We start from the raw sequence: 14,189 nt of genomic DNA, 5'->3' as shown, positions 1-14,189 counted from the left end.
ACTAAGCACCACTGCACTCTATCCTATACCACTCCACTCAACCATGCACCCTTACTCTATGCCACTTCACTCTACTCTGAAACAATCTACTCTACGGTACTCCACTCTACACCACTGCAATGTACCCTGTTCCACTCCACTCTACTCTGTACCACTCTAATCTACAGTACTGCACCTTACGCTAACCACTGCACTCTGTCAATATACTCAACACCACTTTACTAAAAAACATTGCACTCTATGGCACTGCACTTTATTCACCACTGCACTTTACGCCATTATACTCTAATCTGCAACAATATACGCTGCTCTACTCTGCACTACTCTACTCCATTACACTCTATGACAGTGCACTCTACGCGACTCTACTATATTCCACTGCACTCCATGACAGTCTACTGTGCAACACTGAACTCTCTGCCACTGAACTCTACACTTCCCTATGCCCCTGCACTATGCCAATGCATTTTACTCTGTACCAATCTACTCTTTGCCACTCTATGCCAATGCGCTCTACGCCACTCCGCTCTGCATCACTCCATTCCACTGCACTCTACCCTGCACAGCTCCACTCTGCACCACTGAACTCTACGCCAATCCACTCTAATCTACTTTGCACCACTGCACTCTACGCCACTGCACTCTATGCTGCTTGATTCTACTCTTAAACGATCTACTCTACACTACTGCACGCTATGCCACTTTACTCAACACAATACACTCTATGCTAAAGCGCTCCATGCCATTGCACTTTATGCCTTTGCACTTTATGCCATTGAACTCTATGCCGTTGCACTCTACATTACTGAACACTACACCACTTTAGTCTACTCTGCACCACTGTATACTACGCCGCTGCTCTCTACTTCATTTTACTCTGCACCACTCTATGCCACTCTACTCTCTGCCACTGCACTCTCTGCCACTGCACTCTCTGCCACTGCACTCTCTGCCACTGCACTCTCTGCCACTGCACTCTCTGCCACTGCACTCTCTGCCACTGCACTCTCTGCCACTGCACTCTCTGCCACTGCACTCTCTGCCACTGCACTCTCTGCCACTGCACTCTCTGCCACTGCACTCTCTGCCACTGCACTCTCTGCCACTCTGCTCCAGGCCACTCTGCTCCAGGCCTCTTTACTCTGCACCGCTCAACTCTGCGCCACTGCACTCTGCTACTTCACTCTGTGCAACAGCACCAATGCACTCTTCACTGCACTCTACACCACTCTAGTCTAGGCCACTCTACTCTATTCTGCACCACTCCATGTTACACCATTGCACTCTATGCTACTACTCTATGCCACTCCACTCTACCCTGCACCACTTCACTCTACTCTGAAACAATCTACTCTACACCTCTGCTTTATGCTGCACCACTCTAAACCATTGTACTCTATGCCAACTACTCTGCTGCATTGCACTTTATGCCACTATACTCTACACTGCACCACTGCCCTCTCTACCACTGCATGCTATGCCACTCTATACCCCTATACTCTATGCCATCCTATTCTACTCTGCACCACTGTACTGTATGCTACTGCTCACTACAGTACTCTACTCTGCAACACTCTCCGCCACTGCAGTCTCACCATTGCAGTCTACGCCACTGCACTCTACACCACTGCTCTCTAGACACTCTACTCTGCAAGACTGCACTCTCCACCACTTAACTCTCCGCACCACTGCACGCTACGCCATTCTACCCCATTGCCATCTATGTCACTACACTCTACGCATCTCTATTCTACTCTGCACCATTGTACTGTACACCGCTGCACTCTACAGCACTCGACTCTGCAGCACTCTACTCTGCAGCACTCTACTCTATGCAACTGCACTTTATGCCAATGCACTCTACACTACTGTATTCTAAGACACTCTAGTCTACAATACTGCATTCTCCACCACTGACTAAGAGAAAGAGAGATAAAGTTGGGTATTCTTTCTTGAACAACCTGTTTTTTTTTTAAAGATTTGCGGAACAAGAGAAGATCAGATTTTTTCTGAAGGGTAATTGGCAGGGAGTTCCAAAGCCTGGCTATACCAACTAAAAAACTTCTCCCCCTCCCGCTACTTTGAGGAGGCTGTTTTGACTTTGGGAATTTCAAGATTGAAGGCAGATGCAGATCGAAGATGTCTTGTGGGTACATACGGAAGGGATTTATGTTTGAAATACTGAGGACCGTGACAGTGCAATGCCTTAAAGTCAATGCACAGAGATTTGAATCCGTTCCTTTATAGGGAGCCAGTGAAGTTGTGGCAAAATATGGGATACTGGCTGGCGTTTTGGTACAGCAAGCAGCAGACTGGCAGCTGCATTTTGTAGAACTTGAAGTTTGTTTAGAAATTTAGTCTTGATGTTAAAAAACAACGCACTACAATGATTCATTCTTGACACTATTAGGACGAAAATCACTGCTTTCCGCAGATTCAAGGGAAAAAAAGGTAGGACTTTCCTGAGAATTTTTAATGTTAAAGAAAACAAAAGGATGTTGTAGAATTAACTTGGCCCCCAAAGGAGAGTCTGTTGTCAAAATAAACTCCCAGGTTTTTTACCTTCATGGCCAGGGTGGGCAGCGTACCCATCTCTAGAGGCCACCAAATAGGTGACCAAAGGAAGGTATCTTCCCAAACAAGAGGACCTCTGTCTTTCCAGAGTTCAACTTGAGAAAGTTATTGGACATCCATCTCCCGATATCTCGCATACAGTGGTGGAATCTGGAAGCCTTACCCTCAGAGTCACTGGCCAGCAACACCACAACTTGGGTGTCGTCAGCAGAAAAAAAACACTATCAAACCAAATGCCTTTCTAAGATTGGCTAATGAAGTTACATCAAGATTGAAGAGCGTAGGGCTCAAAGATGATCCTTGTGGAACCCCACAGGGAAGCAAGAAGGACTTTGACCTAAATCTGTTGAGCTCCACAAACTGCTCCCTGCCTGAAAAGAAGGATGAAAGAAGTTCGAGTGCCTTACCCCTACTTTCGAGGGCTGAAAGACGGTCAATAAGAAGACTATGCTTGAGATGAGAGAGAGAAGATGATCTGAGTCTCATCTGCATAAAAGAACAGAGAGCACCCACAGCCTGCAACGCTGCCTGATAGAGGATGCACAAAAACATTAAATAGCATTGGGCTCAAAGCAGAGCCCTGGGAAAATCCAGATGAAAGAGAGTAACACCTAGAGGCGAATTGGTAGAGAAGACCTGAAAAGACTGATACTGCAAAAACGAAGTCAACCAGATCAATGTTGTATCCTGAGACCCATGTCCTCTAGTCATTTTAGGAGTATTTTGTGGGACACAGTGGCGAATGCCATGCTAAGATGAAGCAGAATTAGTGCCGCAGAACCCCCACCATTTAGCAGGAGTCTAAGATGCCCTTTGACTTCCAGCAGAGTGGATTTGGTGCCGTAACCAGCCCTGAATCCCGACTGCGACGGACGGGTGGAAAAGATCATCTGTTTCCACTTGATAGTGTACGTTGTTCTAGAATTTTACAAAGCAGAGAAAGCAGCGAAATTGATCTGGTAGTTTATCCAACTGGCAAGATTAAGACTGGGTTTCTTCAGAAGAGGTAGAACCATAGCATGATTCTACGTTTGGGGACCCAACTCTCTTGCGGTGAGGAGTTAAGAAGGGTGGTCATCATTTGTAAAGATTCAGGTCAGAGCTTGCTGACAAAGGCTTTGAGGGGAACCAGACTTTATGGATTGCATCAAAGTGCAGAAGGGGTAGATTGAGCGAAAAAGAGAGAATAATCAACTGGGTTCTTGAGGACAAAAAACAATAGAGCCACTTTAGTGCATATTTTCAAACACTGGGTTTGAAAAGGCTGGATAATAATTCGGTATGAAACACTATATCGAATGCTGTGATAGGGGAAGCAGGATCAGATATTTTCTGCCCGAACCAGGAATATCTAAGATTGCCTATGACTGACAGGAGTGCTGCTTTAGTGCTATCAGCTAGGTGGAACCATGATTGGTCTTCAGCCATTAAGTAGTTGCATTGAAGATAGGTGGAAAGTTGTTTGTTCAATACTTTCTTGAGAATTTTTTATGGCAAGGATATGCAAGAGATAAGCTGGTAATTACTATGTATACTGGGATTAGCTGAAGGTTTTTTTAAAGTGGGAAATAGGTGCTTGTTTCCTCAATTAGAATACAATGTAAAATTGAAAAGATAGTTTGCAAATATCTCTAAAGATACAACATACAGTGTCGAATATAAGGGAAAAGATATGAGGTGGACAGGGATATAGAGGAGAGGCCAATTTTATGGTTTGGAGAAGATCATAAACATCCTGTTTGGTGAACTCTGAAACATTTGCAAGAGCAGGACTATGGGTGGATTTGGAAACAAGATCTATGAAATGTTAGGGTGTCGAGTGGAGCGATTGCAGGCTGAAAGACATGATCATAGTTGAAATTTTCTTGAATAAAAGGAGGACAAATTTGAATAGAGTTCCAACGTATGTGGAATCGAGACTGTACATGCTTTGGTTGGTGAAAACTTTTAATAATGGAAAGTACGGTCCATTGAGAACTTGAGAAGGTTTCAATTATGTGAGCAAAAAAGACGTCGAACAAACATGAATAGAGTTGTAAAACATTTTTAGAGCTGCTTTGTAGGCTTCTTTGGACTTGGAATCACGACATTTATGCCAAAAATGTTCCAGACATCTGCAGTGACAGCATCGTGCACTACATCTGAGTACTCTGGCGCCGTCTGGGTTTTTGAAGTGAGAACAGCAAGTTTGGGCAAGAACTAAGCTATCTAAAGCCTCAGATAACCATCTGTTAAAGTGTTCTACAATGTATGAAAGATCTTTGTTTTTTTTAATGGGCACAGTGGCCAGAATGTTGGTCAGTTCAGGGCCAGTTGTTTTGGACTAGACTCTGATGGAGGAGGCTTGCTATGAGGATTAGCTTTATTTTGAGAAGTTTGAGGAGAAAGCATAAAAGATACTGAAAATAGTACGTCCTCTCGGGTGGAAAGGGGTTGAAAGCTTTGAAGTCTGTGAAGTTAGAAAAGATGGGATTAAGTAAATGGCCAGCTTGATGGAAGGGAGCTGGGAATGTTTTTGCTAGCCCTAAAGTGTTTGTAGGATCGGTTAAGAATGATGGGACTTCTTTAGAAAGAGCCTCAAGGTGAAAGCTGAGGTCCCCAGGGTGGTAAAATTAGCAAATGTTAGGTGCAAGGTAGTCAGTGCTACAATAAAGTGAGGGCTGGAAGATGATAAAGCAAGGCTCTAAAAGAAGAGCAGGTGGGACTATATGTTAATGTAAATATCGTAGTCTCACTTGGAGGTGATGATGGGTACTGGAAGGGAGCACGACACATAGAGAAATAAGTGATCGCCGACCCCTTCCCAGTTTCCCCAGGCCCTCTTGTCGCAACTTGGAGTAACCAGGTGGAGTTGCAGAAACAATATCTGGGTTAGATGTGCCTTGAAGCCATGCCTTTGTGAAGAACAAGGTGTCAGGTTGATAAGAAGTAAGTTGATGTTTATGCAAAGATTTATAAGGAAGCAGTTTGCTACACTGAAAAGAGGGTCATTAGAATAAGGGAATGCCGACCCATCTTCTAACCGGAAGATCATTTACAAAGCCATCACGACCCGCAGCCCTGTTTATCTTGCTGACAAGCTCGACATCTCTGGTGGTTCCTGACACCCACAACCAGGAGTTTAGCGGTATAAAAGAAAACACACAAGACAGCCGGCCTTTTCCATCTTTGCACCCAGCATTTGGAACAACATCCCCATATCCACCAGGACCGACCCAACTGGTGCTTTAACCTGTTGGCTGCTGCCGTCGGCCAACGGTCGTCGCAAGCACTACCTTGGCAGTGCTGCGCACGTCCGTTGGCCGATGCGGCCCCACCCGTTTTTCGAACGTTCAGCACTGGAGCAGAACATTCGAAGCAGCCAACGGGTTAAATTAGAAAAGAGTTGAAGTCTCACCTCTTCAAAGAATACTACATCACAATGCATTAACCATGCACAACCCAGTGTGCTCTCCTATTATTCATTGACTTTATGCTTGCCTTGGACCATATACAACGCTCCGCTGACTTTTAGCTAAGCTTGCACCATATAAATAATCATATTTACAAACCTGCATGCCAGTGTAGAGGTCACCTGGGTCACGCTGGAAATGCATAGTGTAGAAAATAACTGGGAAAAATGAGAAGAAATATATCCCAAAATGGAACCCAAGGAGACAAGACTGTGTATATCTCCCTTACCTCTGGTTCTGAGCGTGTGCCGTTCAGCAGAACTAAAGCTAAGTTTGGTGGGCAGAATCTTACAAGGAAGGCGGGGCAGTATCCCTAGCGCTAGTGAGGGCTCATCAGCTAAATACACTCCTCCCCCATTCAGAGGAGGGGATGTGGCCTGTATCGCACTGGAGTGCGTAAAAAGCTGGGAAAAGTAGAATCACAATTGGAGTCCCTCTACTGATGATGGGCTTCTAAGCGCTTTTAGAAGCTGAAACCTACTGGGAACACAAGAATAATTCAAACACAAGCAAAAAAGGTCAAACCAAAAAAACATTACAAATAAGGCTATAAGGCTGAACAGGACCACAACCTCATAGATCTGTAGAGAGTCGCTTTCGTAGACGGGAGCTGTCTAGCAGACTTGGGTCCATATGTAGAAGTGGAAGAGGTGTGGCATAGCGGCCAGGGTGCCTGACTCCGGACCACGGGGTTCAAGGTTCGATCGCCGGCGGCAGGTCAGCCCAGCACCATGTGACTCTGGGCAATAGCTCGCTTAATCTTCCCGACAGCCCCCAGCGCCGGGACACCTCTCCGGAGGTAGCTGTGCGCTTGTTACAAATGCTGGTATTTCATTTATTTCATGTACTAAAGCGTTTTCCCATAGGAACATAATGGGGAAGAAATTATTTGAAACAGAGGCCTATTTTATTTCACAGTTCACCTGCTTTCACTCCATGTTTAGTTTGTGCTGTAGCAATTGTTGTCAGTGTTGTGCGTGTCAATTTGGGAATAGGAAACCTAGAAATTATAGATAATTAGAAAGTATAGGATGAGATTGTATCTAATTAAGCACAGAAGCATGGATTTGTTTTCAATACTAAATATTTCTTAAATGTGTATCAAATATGTATGGACTTCTTCTCGTAGTGCAGTATATAAGTGTCACCATGGTCGTCAATGTTACTTCACAGCAACTGATTGAGTTTCCTTTAGGTTTGGCAGGAGTAGGTTAGAGCTGAGATATCAAAGAGCTGCATTTTATTTTGAATCCTGCCAGGCTCAGGGGGCGAGCACACAGCGGGAGGGCAGCACCATTTTGAAGTTATTGATTTATTTCCCACGCATCCCTCCTGACGATCTAGACATGTGGAAATGGACTTTGTACAGAGCATTTGACTGACTGGACGAGAACCTGTGCAGACTGCTGGGTGCCAGGTCAGAATACTGATATAAAAGGCGCGTCTGGAGAATTTCTAAAATTACGAAGGCTTTCGTTGCACCTGACCTGTTCTTAATTTTTCCATGATGGGAGCGTAAAGCGGTGTAATTTACAGTGCTGAGAAACTGCAGAAGTGTCATAGCAGGCACTACATAAAATCATGTCTGGATTATGAATATTATTGCATATCTTGTGCCTTCTTGCATAGACTCTGAACTGGTTTCTTCTGATGGTCTACATAGAATGTCCTAACACAAGAAACTTGAAAGGAGGGTCCAAGGGATTTAGTTTAAAGACCTGCGAGAAGTAATTCCCCTAAAAATTATAATCATAACACAAAAAACTTCTCGGGTCTAAGGTAGCCGAAACCAGCATGGGGAAAAAAGAGAGAAGAAAGAAGTGAATCTGCGTTTCTCTAACAAACCCCAATAGGGGAGCAATCCCTTTCAGGACGAATGCCCTCACCCACCATAGGTGGCATGCTTCATCATATGGGCTTCTCCTCCCAGTGGAAAAACCTGGGATGTTTTTATTACATGTCAACCGTTGTTATGGATGCTAAAATCCCATATGTGAGTAATAAGGTGTAATAAGGTGAGTGAGAGTGAATTCGAGCTAATAAAGAGTCTTTTCATCCGCACTAGGTAGTTTTAAATTCCCTTTCACTCACTTATTGCGCTGCACCCTCACAACACCTCATTACTCACATATGGGATTTTAGCATCCATAACAACTGTTGACATCTAATAAAAACATCCCCGAGCTCCTACCTCACAGTGAGGAAGTTGTAGCCCTCAGTGGGACCAGGTTTTCCCACTGGGAGGAGAAGCCAATATGATGAAGCTTGCCACCTATGGTGGATGAGGGCAATCGTCCTGAGAGGGATTGCTCCCCTCTTGGGGTTTGTTAGAGAGACACGGATTCACTTCTTTCTTCTCTCTTTTTTTTCCTAAATAGAATGTCATCATTTGGAATAACTATGTTGAAGAGTTCGTAAGATTTATAGACTGTAAATATATTTCAACAAAGTGTTTCCACAGTCTCTTACTGCTTTCTTAGGAATCTTACATGATACTTCGTGGATTCATATGGGTTTCTCAAAGAGAAAAAGTTCACCTGATGACCAGCAGTAAAAGTCTATAGGACAACCTTATTGGCCTCATGGAAGAGGTTATGTTGGGAAGGATGACACTGATGAGAGAGTAGGACTTAATAGCAACTACTATGAAGCCCACCTAGACTAATGTCCTTTTGGAAACCAGCATGAAAATATCTTACAGGCCTGTAAAATGTTTGCATTCCTATAGGATGTATGTTGGACAATTCTGTTGGCCCCCTCCATGTATATACTAGACACAAGTTATAGCCTTACATGCAGTTAGTTTCTTATATGGCAGTGCAAGTAATGTACAACTGCATAACAAACTGAATTACCTTTAGAACTTATATAATAGGTGTATTACCACCCAACTGAGTGGTACTTGCTCATTGACCCCCATAGTAGGAAAGAGTGAACCTGCTTGCTGGGTTTGAAGCCTGTGCATTTTTCTTCATGTAGCACACCCAAGAAATGTAACTGTATCTCAGTTCTCAAGAGCACCGAAGATACACAACTTCAGGTCATACAGAAATCAAAGTGCAGCCATCATTGAGTCATGCATGTGTTAATAGAGTAATTGGCCTCTGGACAATAGCGGTGTCAGTACAGAAACCCATCACAGGTGTACGGAAAGAACAGGTTGGGCTTCTTGGGACAGATGCATTTTAGACCGCAGTCATGGAGCCACTCAAGTCAGGCTCGATATTCTAATGGTAACTCTTGAGTGGACAAGAGGCCAATTGAGGTGACTCAAGTACATAGTCAACGGACACGTGGTTTCAAACACCACAAATCAGATGCCTTGCAGACTTCTGCACCCTTTGCAAGGGCGTAATCTGATGGATGGGTAGGCATTCATAGAGCAGTAACTTGTGCCACTTGACCAAAGTATGATTCTCTTTAGCATTAAACCCATTCGTCCAGGATTCAGACAAAGTCTGTGATTGGAAATAGTCCTCTACTGTCCCTTGAAGGTGGATTTAGATTTAGCTTCATCAGATTACCCAAAGATCCTTGGAGTGGGCACCTCTCAGCTTCCTAGCTTAACTTCTGTCCAGTTACAGTGCATGGTATCTTGTACAAAATCATACTGGGAGGAAAAGTTCTTACCTTTCTAGAGATGGGTGAAATGATTTCCGTTGTCTCTTGCCACAAACAACGTGTTCATTTTTGTTTAATTTATTTTTGAGCAAAATCAAATCTGAAATGGCTAAACTGCTAGAAACTGCTGTTATCAGCAATGCTGGATTACTTCTGCTAACCCCTTCCGTCTTTCTGCCCTTAGATTGGAGTGGTCGTTATCTTCATCGCTACCATTGTAGCCATGGCCGCCATAGAACAAGTCTGGGGAGAAGAATGGGATATTTTTTTCCTGTCGTTCCAGGTGAGTATCAGTGTGTAAGTGGGAATCTTTAAACGCGAGTTGTTGCTGGCGTGATAACGAAAAACTCCCAGTAAGCAGTCTCTAACTTTAAATATATATGTGCTTAAAGTTTATAAAGTTAATGATTTATGCCCGCTACATCAGCTAGACTTAAGCACTCAGAACAGTGGCCTGTTTTGAAGTTCATGGATAACCCATGATTGTTCATGGTTTATGTATATTAATCTATGGAGAATCATGATTTTAGCTGTGTTTTGACTACGAGTTTGATAAGAGTAGTAAACCACTGTGCACATATTTATTTATTTATTTTGTGAGTTTTTTTTAAAAAACAGATTTTATTGGGGTTTTTGCATATGTACTTCATGATCATGATAGATTTACTGCATATCATCAAAGAAAGGCATTTTAATTTCATTGTCTTCCCCATTTCTTTCAACATAGTTAACATTCCCAAAGGCCCCCTCCCCCTTCGAGTTGATTCTCGGCTTCTGCTTGTCGCGCTTGTGGGGTATGCGTGTACACTTTAGAGATCGCTCTGCAGTGGTGTGTGTAGCGTATGCATATGAGCAGCGGGGTCGTGTGATCAAAGAGGGGGCACTAGATGTGAGGCCCGGTCCATTCTGTCTCCTCTCTGCTCTGGCAATGAAGGTTTTGAGGGCAATGCCATTGTAGCTTCTGAGTCCATTGGTAATAATTCAGCGACTAGCCCTCCCCAGGCCCTGGCTATGTCTAGTGTGCCCAGGCCAAGCCGGGTTTCCTTCAGGAGTATTCTTCCTTCACAATTCACCCATTTTTCCAGTTCTCTCCTCCATGTCACTACCCTCAGCCCCCCATCAACTTCAAGTTCCTGGCAAATTGTTTGGCCAGGACATAAGCAAGATCTTGGCATTTCCCTGTCCCTTTGGTTTTAGCTGTGTGCCGGACCATCCGAGTAGGCGGTGACTCTGAGTGTGAGGAATCTCTCTGTCTGTAACAGTTTCGAGTATCTTCATGACCTCTTTCCAAAAGACGTTGAGTGGGGCACTTCCAGAGCATATGTAGGATATGTGCTTCCCGTTCCCCACATTGGGGGCAAGCTGTTTCCTCCGACTGGAAATATCTTCTAATTCTCACCAGGCTAAGGTAAGCCTTGTTCAGGATATAGTCGTTAATTAACTTAAAACATGCATTTCGCGAAACCTTTGGTGTCTTCTCCACTATGGTGTCCCAGTCCGCCTCAGGAATCGGGATCCCCAGGTCCTCTTCCCATTGTAGTCACATTCGCTCCATTGGTTGTTGGAGAGCATAACGTATCGCTTAGTAAAGACATGAAACTGTTTTGATTGTGCCTGCAGACAAAGCCACATATTGACAGCAGCTCAGAGCCCGTGGTTCTTTTCACCCGGTGCCCCCGTGCTTGTTAACGCAGAGGTAAGTGCCCTCCGTAGGAGAAAGAGACCTTCGGGCAGATCAAATTCTGCACGAAATCCGTCAAATGGGTGTAGCTCAGAGTATCAAAAGAAATCTCCCACTGTAGTCGCCCCCACTGCCACCCAGGCCTCCAGGACCACCCAGCTTTAGCAATGTGGCAAGTGTTGGAGCATGATGATGGGTAGATCAGGAGAGTAGGTGATACTACTACAAGCCTTTTGTAGAAATCTAGTCCAGCACCGGGCGATGACTGTGGTCTCTCCAGTGTCCCCTGTGGGTCGCCGTCTTATGCGTAATAATACTTTCGCATGGTCAGAGGACGTTGGTGTGAATGGATTCAGGGTCCTGTCTGGGTTTCCTCTGGATGCCAGCCACTGGATTAACCAGTTTAGCTGTGAAGCGTTATAGTACGCTTCAAAGTACGGAACCGCTAGCCCTCCAGTCACCGTGGAGCGCGGTAATGCAGCCCAGTTCACAGATAAACGATAGATCTGGGAGTCTAGATATTGGAACAGCATTCGGAGGATGCACACCGGAAGTGTACCAAAGTAATGTAACAGCAGCGCCATCATTTTCCGGAAGGCCCCCTGCCCGCCACTGATTACAGCAACGGTTTCCAAAACTCCATGAAGGAGCGAAGGGAGCAAACCGCTCTACCCACATTGCCCTCCAAGAGGTTCGGAGGTGTCATGATATATTTTTGCCCCTAGGTACACCAGGCATCTGGATTCCCATTGAAGGCAGTGTAGCTCATCTGGGAGAGGCCTTAGGCATCTGGAGGAAGAGTCAGGATTTCTGTTAATTCAATCTCAGGCCCGAGAGTAAGCCTAAGCATTCCAGCATACTCCTCTCAAATCCTCTCCCGTGTCTCAGAGGACTTTCATGAGGAGATCATATGCATACAATTAATTTTGGGAGTTTTATATAGCGCGAACTTGACCCGAAGGTATGAGAGTGCTTTGCAGAGTACACACAACAATAACATGCAATACATAGAGATATATAGAAATGGTGTTAAAAAACAAACAAAATGGTATACAATGGGATAAGTAAACAAAATAACAGCCAGAACCCTAGTTACAAAAAGTGACAAGAACATACTTGTAAAGAGTAAATACCAATTGAAGGTCACTATGATAACTAGTGAGTGGCATAGTCTTCAATATCAAAGGCTGACATGGCAATGGGTATCTAGGGGTTGAAATGCTACCCCTCGGTAGCTGCTTGGAGTGGCTTAGGGTTGCTCTACAACTCTTGCAATTTGAGATTCACAGCCTGCGTTGGCTTCCTGTAGCACAACGGATAAAATTCAAGGCTCTGTGTCTGGCGTACAAAACACTGAACCACACAGGTCCTGTCTTTTTGCAAAACCTTCTCGCCTGGTATGTACCGACCAGACATCTTCGCTCTACAGGTGCCAAACTCCTGACAGTGCCCAGAATTCGAACTTCGCTCTGGGGTGGCGGCAGATTTTGCTTTGGCACCTCTAAACTCTGGAACACTCTTCCGAGTGAGCTCAGAAGTGCCAGCTCCCTGTCCTCCTTCAGGAAAGGACTGAAAACATGGTTGTTCCAGAACTAGACGTCCGTAGGTCTACTAAATGTCCTCAGCAGCAAGACACCTCCGGGTATTTGTGCGCTTTATAAATCCCAGTAACATTAACCACTCTTGCTGATAATCTCCTGGAAGTAAAGAAAGCCTGTATCTTCACACAGATTCAGTAGCTGGTGATGATGTCAGTGGAGGAGACCAGGATATAGAGATGAAGGTCGCTGAAGGTCAAGGGTGAGGAGTAATCCGCATTCATAGTACCAACGCTACAGGGCAGTACCCGCTTACATTATTTGGTTTCTGGGTCTGCCAAGTGATGCCACACAGTAAAGTTCGATTGTTTGAACTTCCTGTGACAATGAACTACACATTTGTCCTTACATGGCTTTTCCAACTTTCCCATGCCTTTATTCTTTCAGATAAGTATTCCCCATCTCTTTAACTGTATTAGAGCTGGAATGTCTATTTATGTGAGCACAGTATTTGGGGACACTGAACACCATACCTAATGTGGGAAACCTCTCAATTGGATCGATGAGTAAAGTATTCAATGAAATGTAGATTTTTTTTACCATCTATATTTTTGAAGAAAATAGTTATTTACTTCTATGATGTCACTTCCTCTGTTGTAATCCTGGGCAACGGCCATGTGATGTCATTTCAGGATAGTCCGTGCGCCTAATCCTACTCGTTTGATGAGTCTAAAATATTGCTGAGTCTTGGATTTCTTATGCTTTGCCAATTTTTTAAAAACATTTTTACTTTACATAAGGCTGGCTGTTGTTACCCAGTCATGTGTGAAGCATTTACCTGTTCATCAGCAAACCCTAAAAATTTATTTAGTTAATGTGAATGAAAGAGGATGAGGCTGGAATTCTCTTTAAAGTGCACAGGCATTTATTTGGAAACTAAGTGATTTCCAAGCGTGTGCTTTAAAGCAGCAGAGAGCATCCCACCCCGGTACCCATCCTATGACATTAGCATGAATTGATAAGAGCCTTAAATTGGAGATAGGGAAAATTTTCAGGATGAATAAAAAGCATTTTCTTTTTCTGTGGTTCAATGTATTACTCTAGGCCTGGATGCCCTTTAACATTGCTTCTTTACTTGCCTTTCAATATCTAAAATATTTTATTGATTACGTAGACGTTATTTGTGAAAAATAAATTGCATTCGTGGTTTTCCCATTGATATTAAACCTAATCAAATCTTGTGGCATAAGCTGTGCTTTCGCATTTGTCCACTGCAGTTGCCTTGTTGATATGAGGTATTGAAAAAATACCCAAAGAATGAAA

The 14,189-nt window shown here is 44.0% G+C and overlaps 1 protein-coding gene across 1 annotated transcript in view; it reads left to right on the top strand.

Annotated features, from left to right (window-relative positions):
* GDPD5 (glycerophosphodiester phosphodiesterase domain containing 5) overlaps positions 1-14,189 on the top strand; it is a 931,881-nt gene that overhangs the window by 699,059 nt on the left and 218,633 nt on the right. Inside the window, exon 6 of the mRNA XM_078658536.1 lies at positions 9,832-9,930. Within this exon, the coding sequence (XP_078514662.1) occupies positions 9,832-9,930 (99 nt within the window). The remainder of the gene's footprint in view (positions 1-9,831; positions 9,931-14,189) is intronic.

This window comes from Lissotriton helveticus, chromosome 8 (genome assembly GCF_964261635.1).
Source record: "Lissotriton helveticus chromosome 8, aLisHel1.1, whole genome shotgun sequence".
Classification (NCBI taxonomy): domain Eukaryota; kingdom Metazoa; phylum Chordata; class Amphibia; order Caudata; family Salamandridae; genus Lissotriton; species Lissotriton helveticus.
Note: the sequence above shows the minus strand (reverse complement) of the source record. Positions and strands in the feature narration are given on the sequence as shown.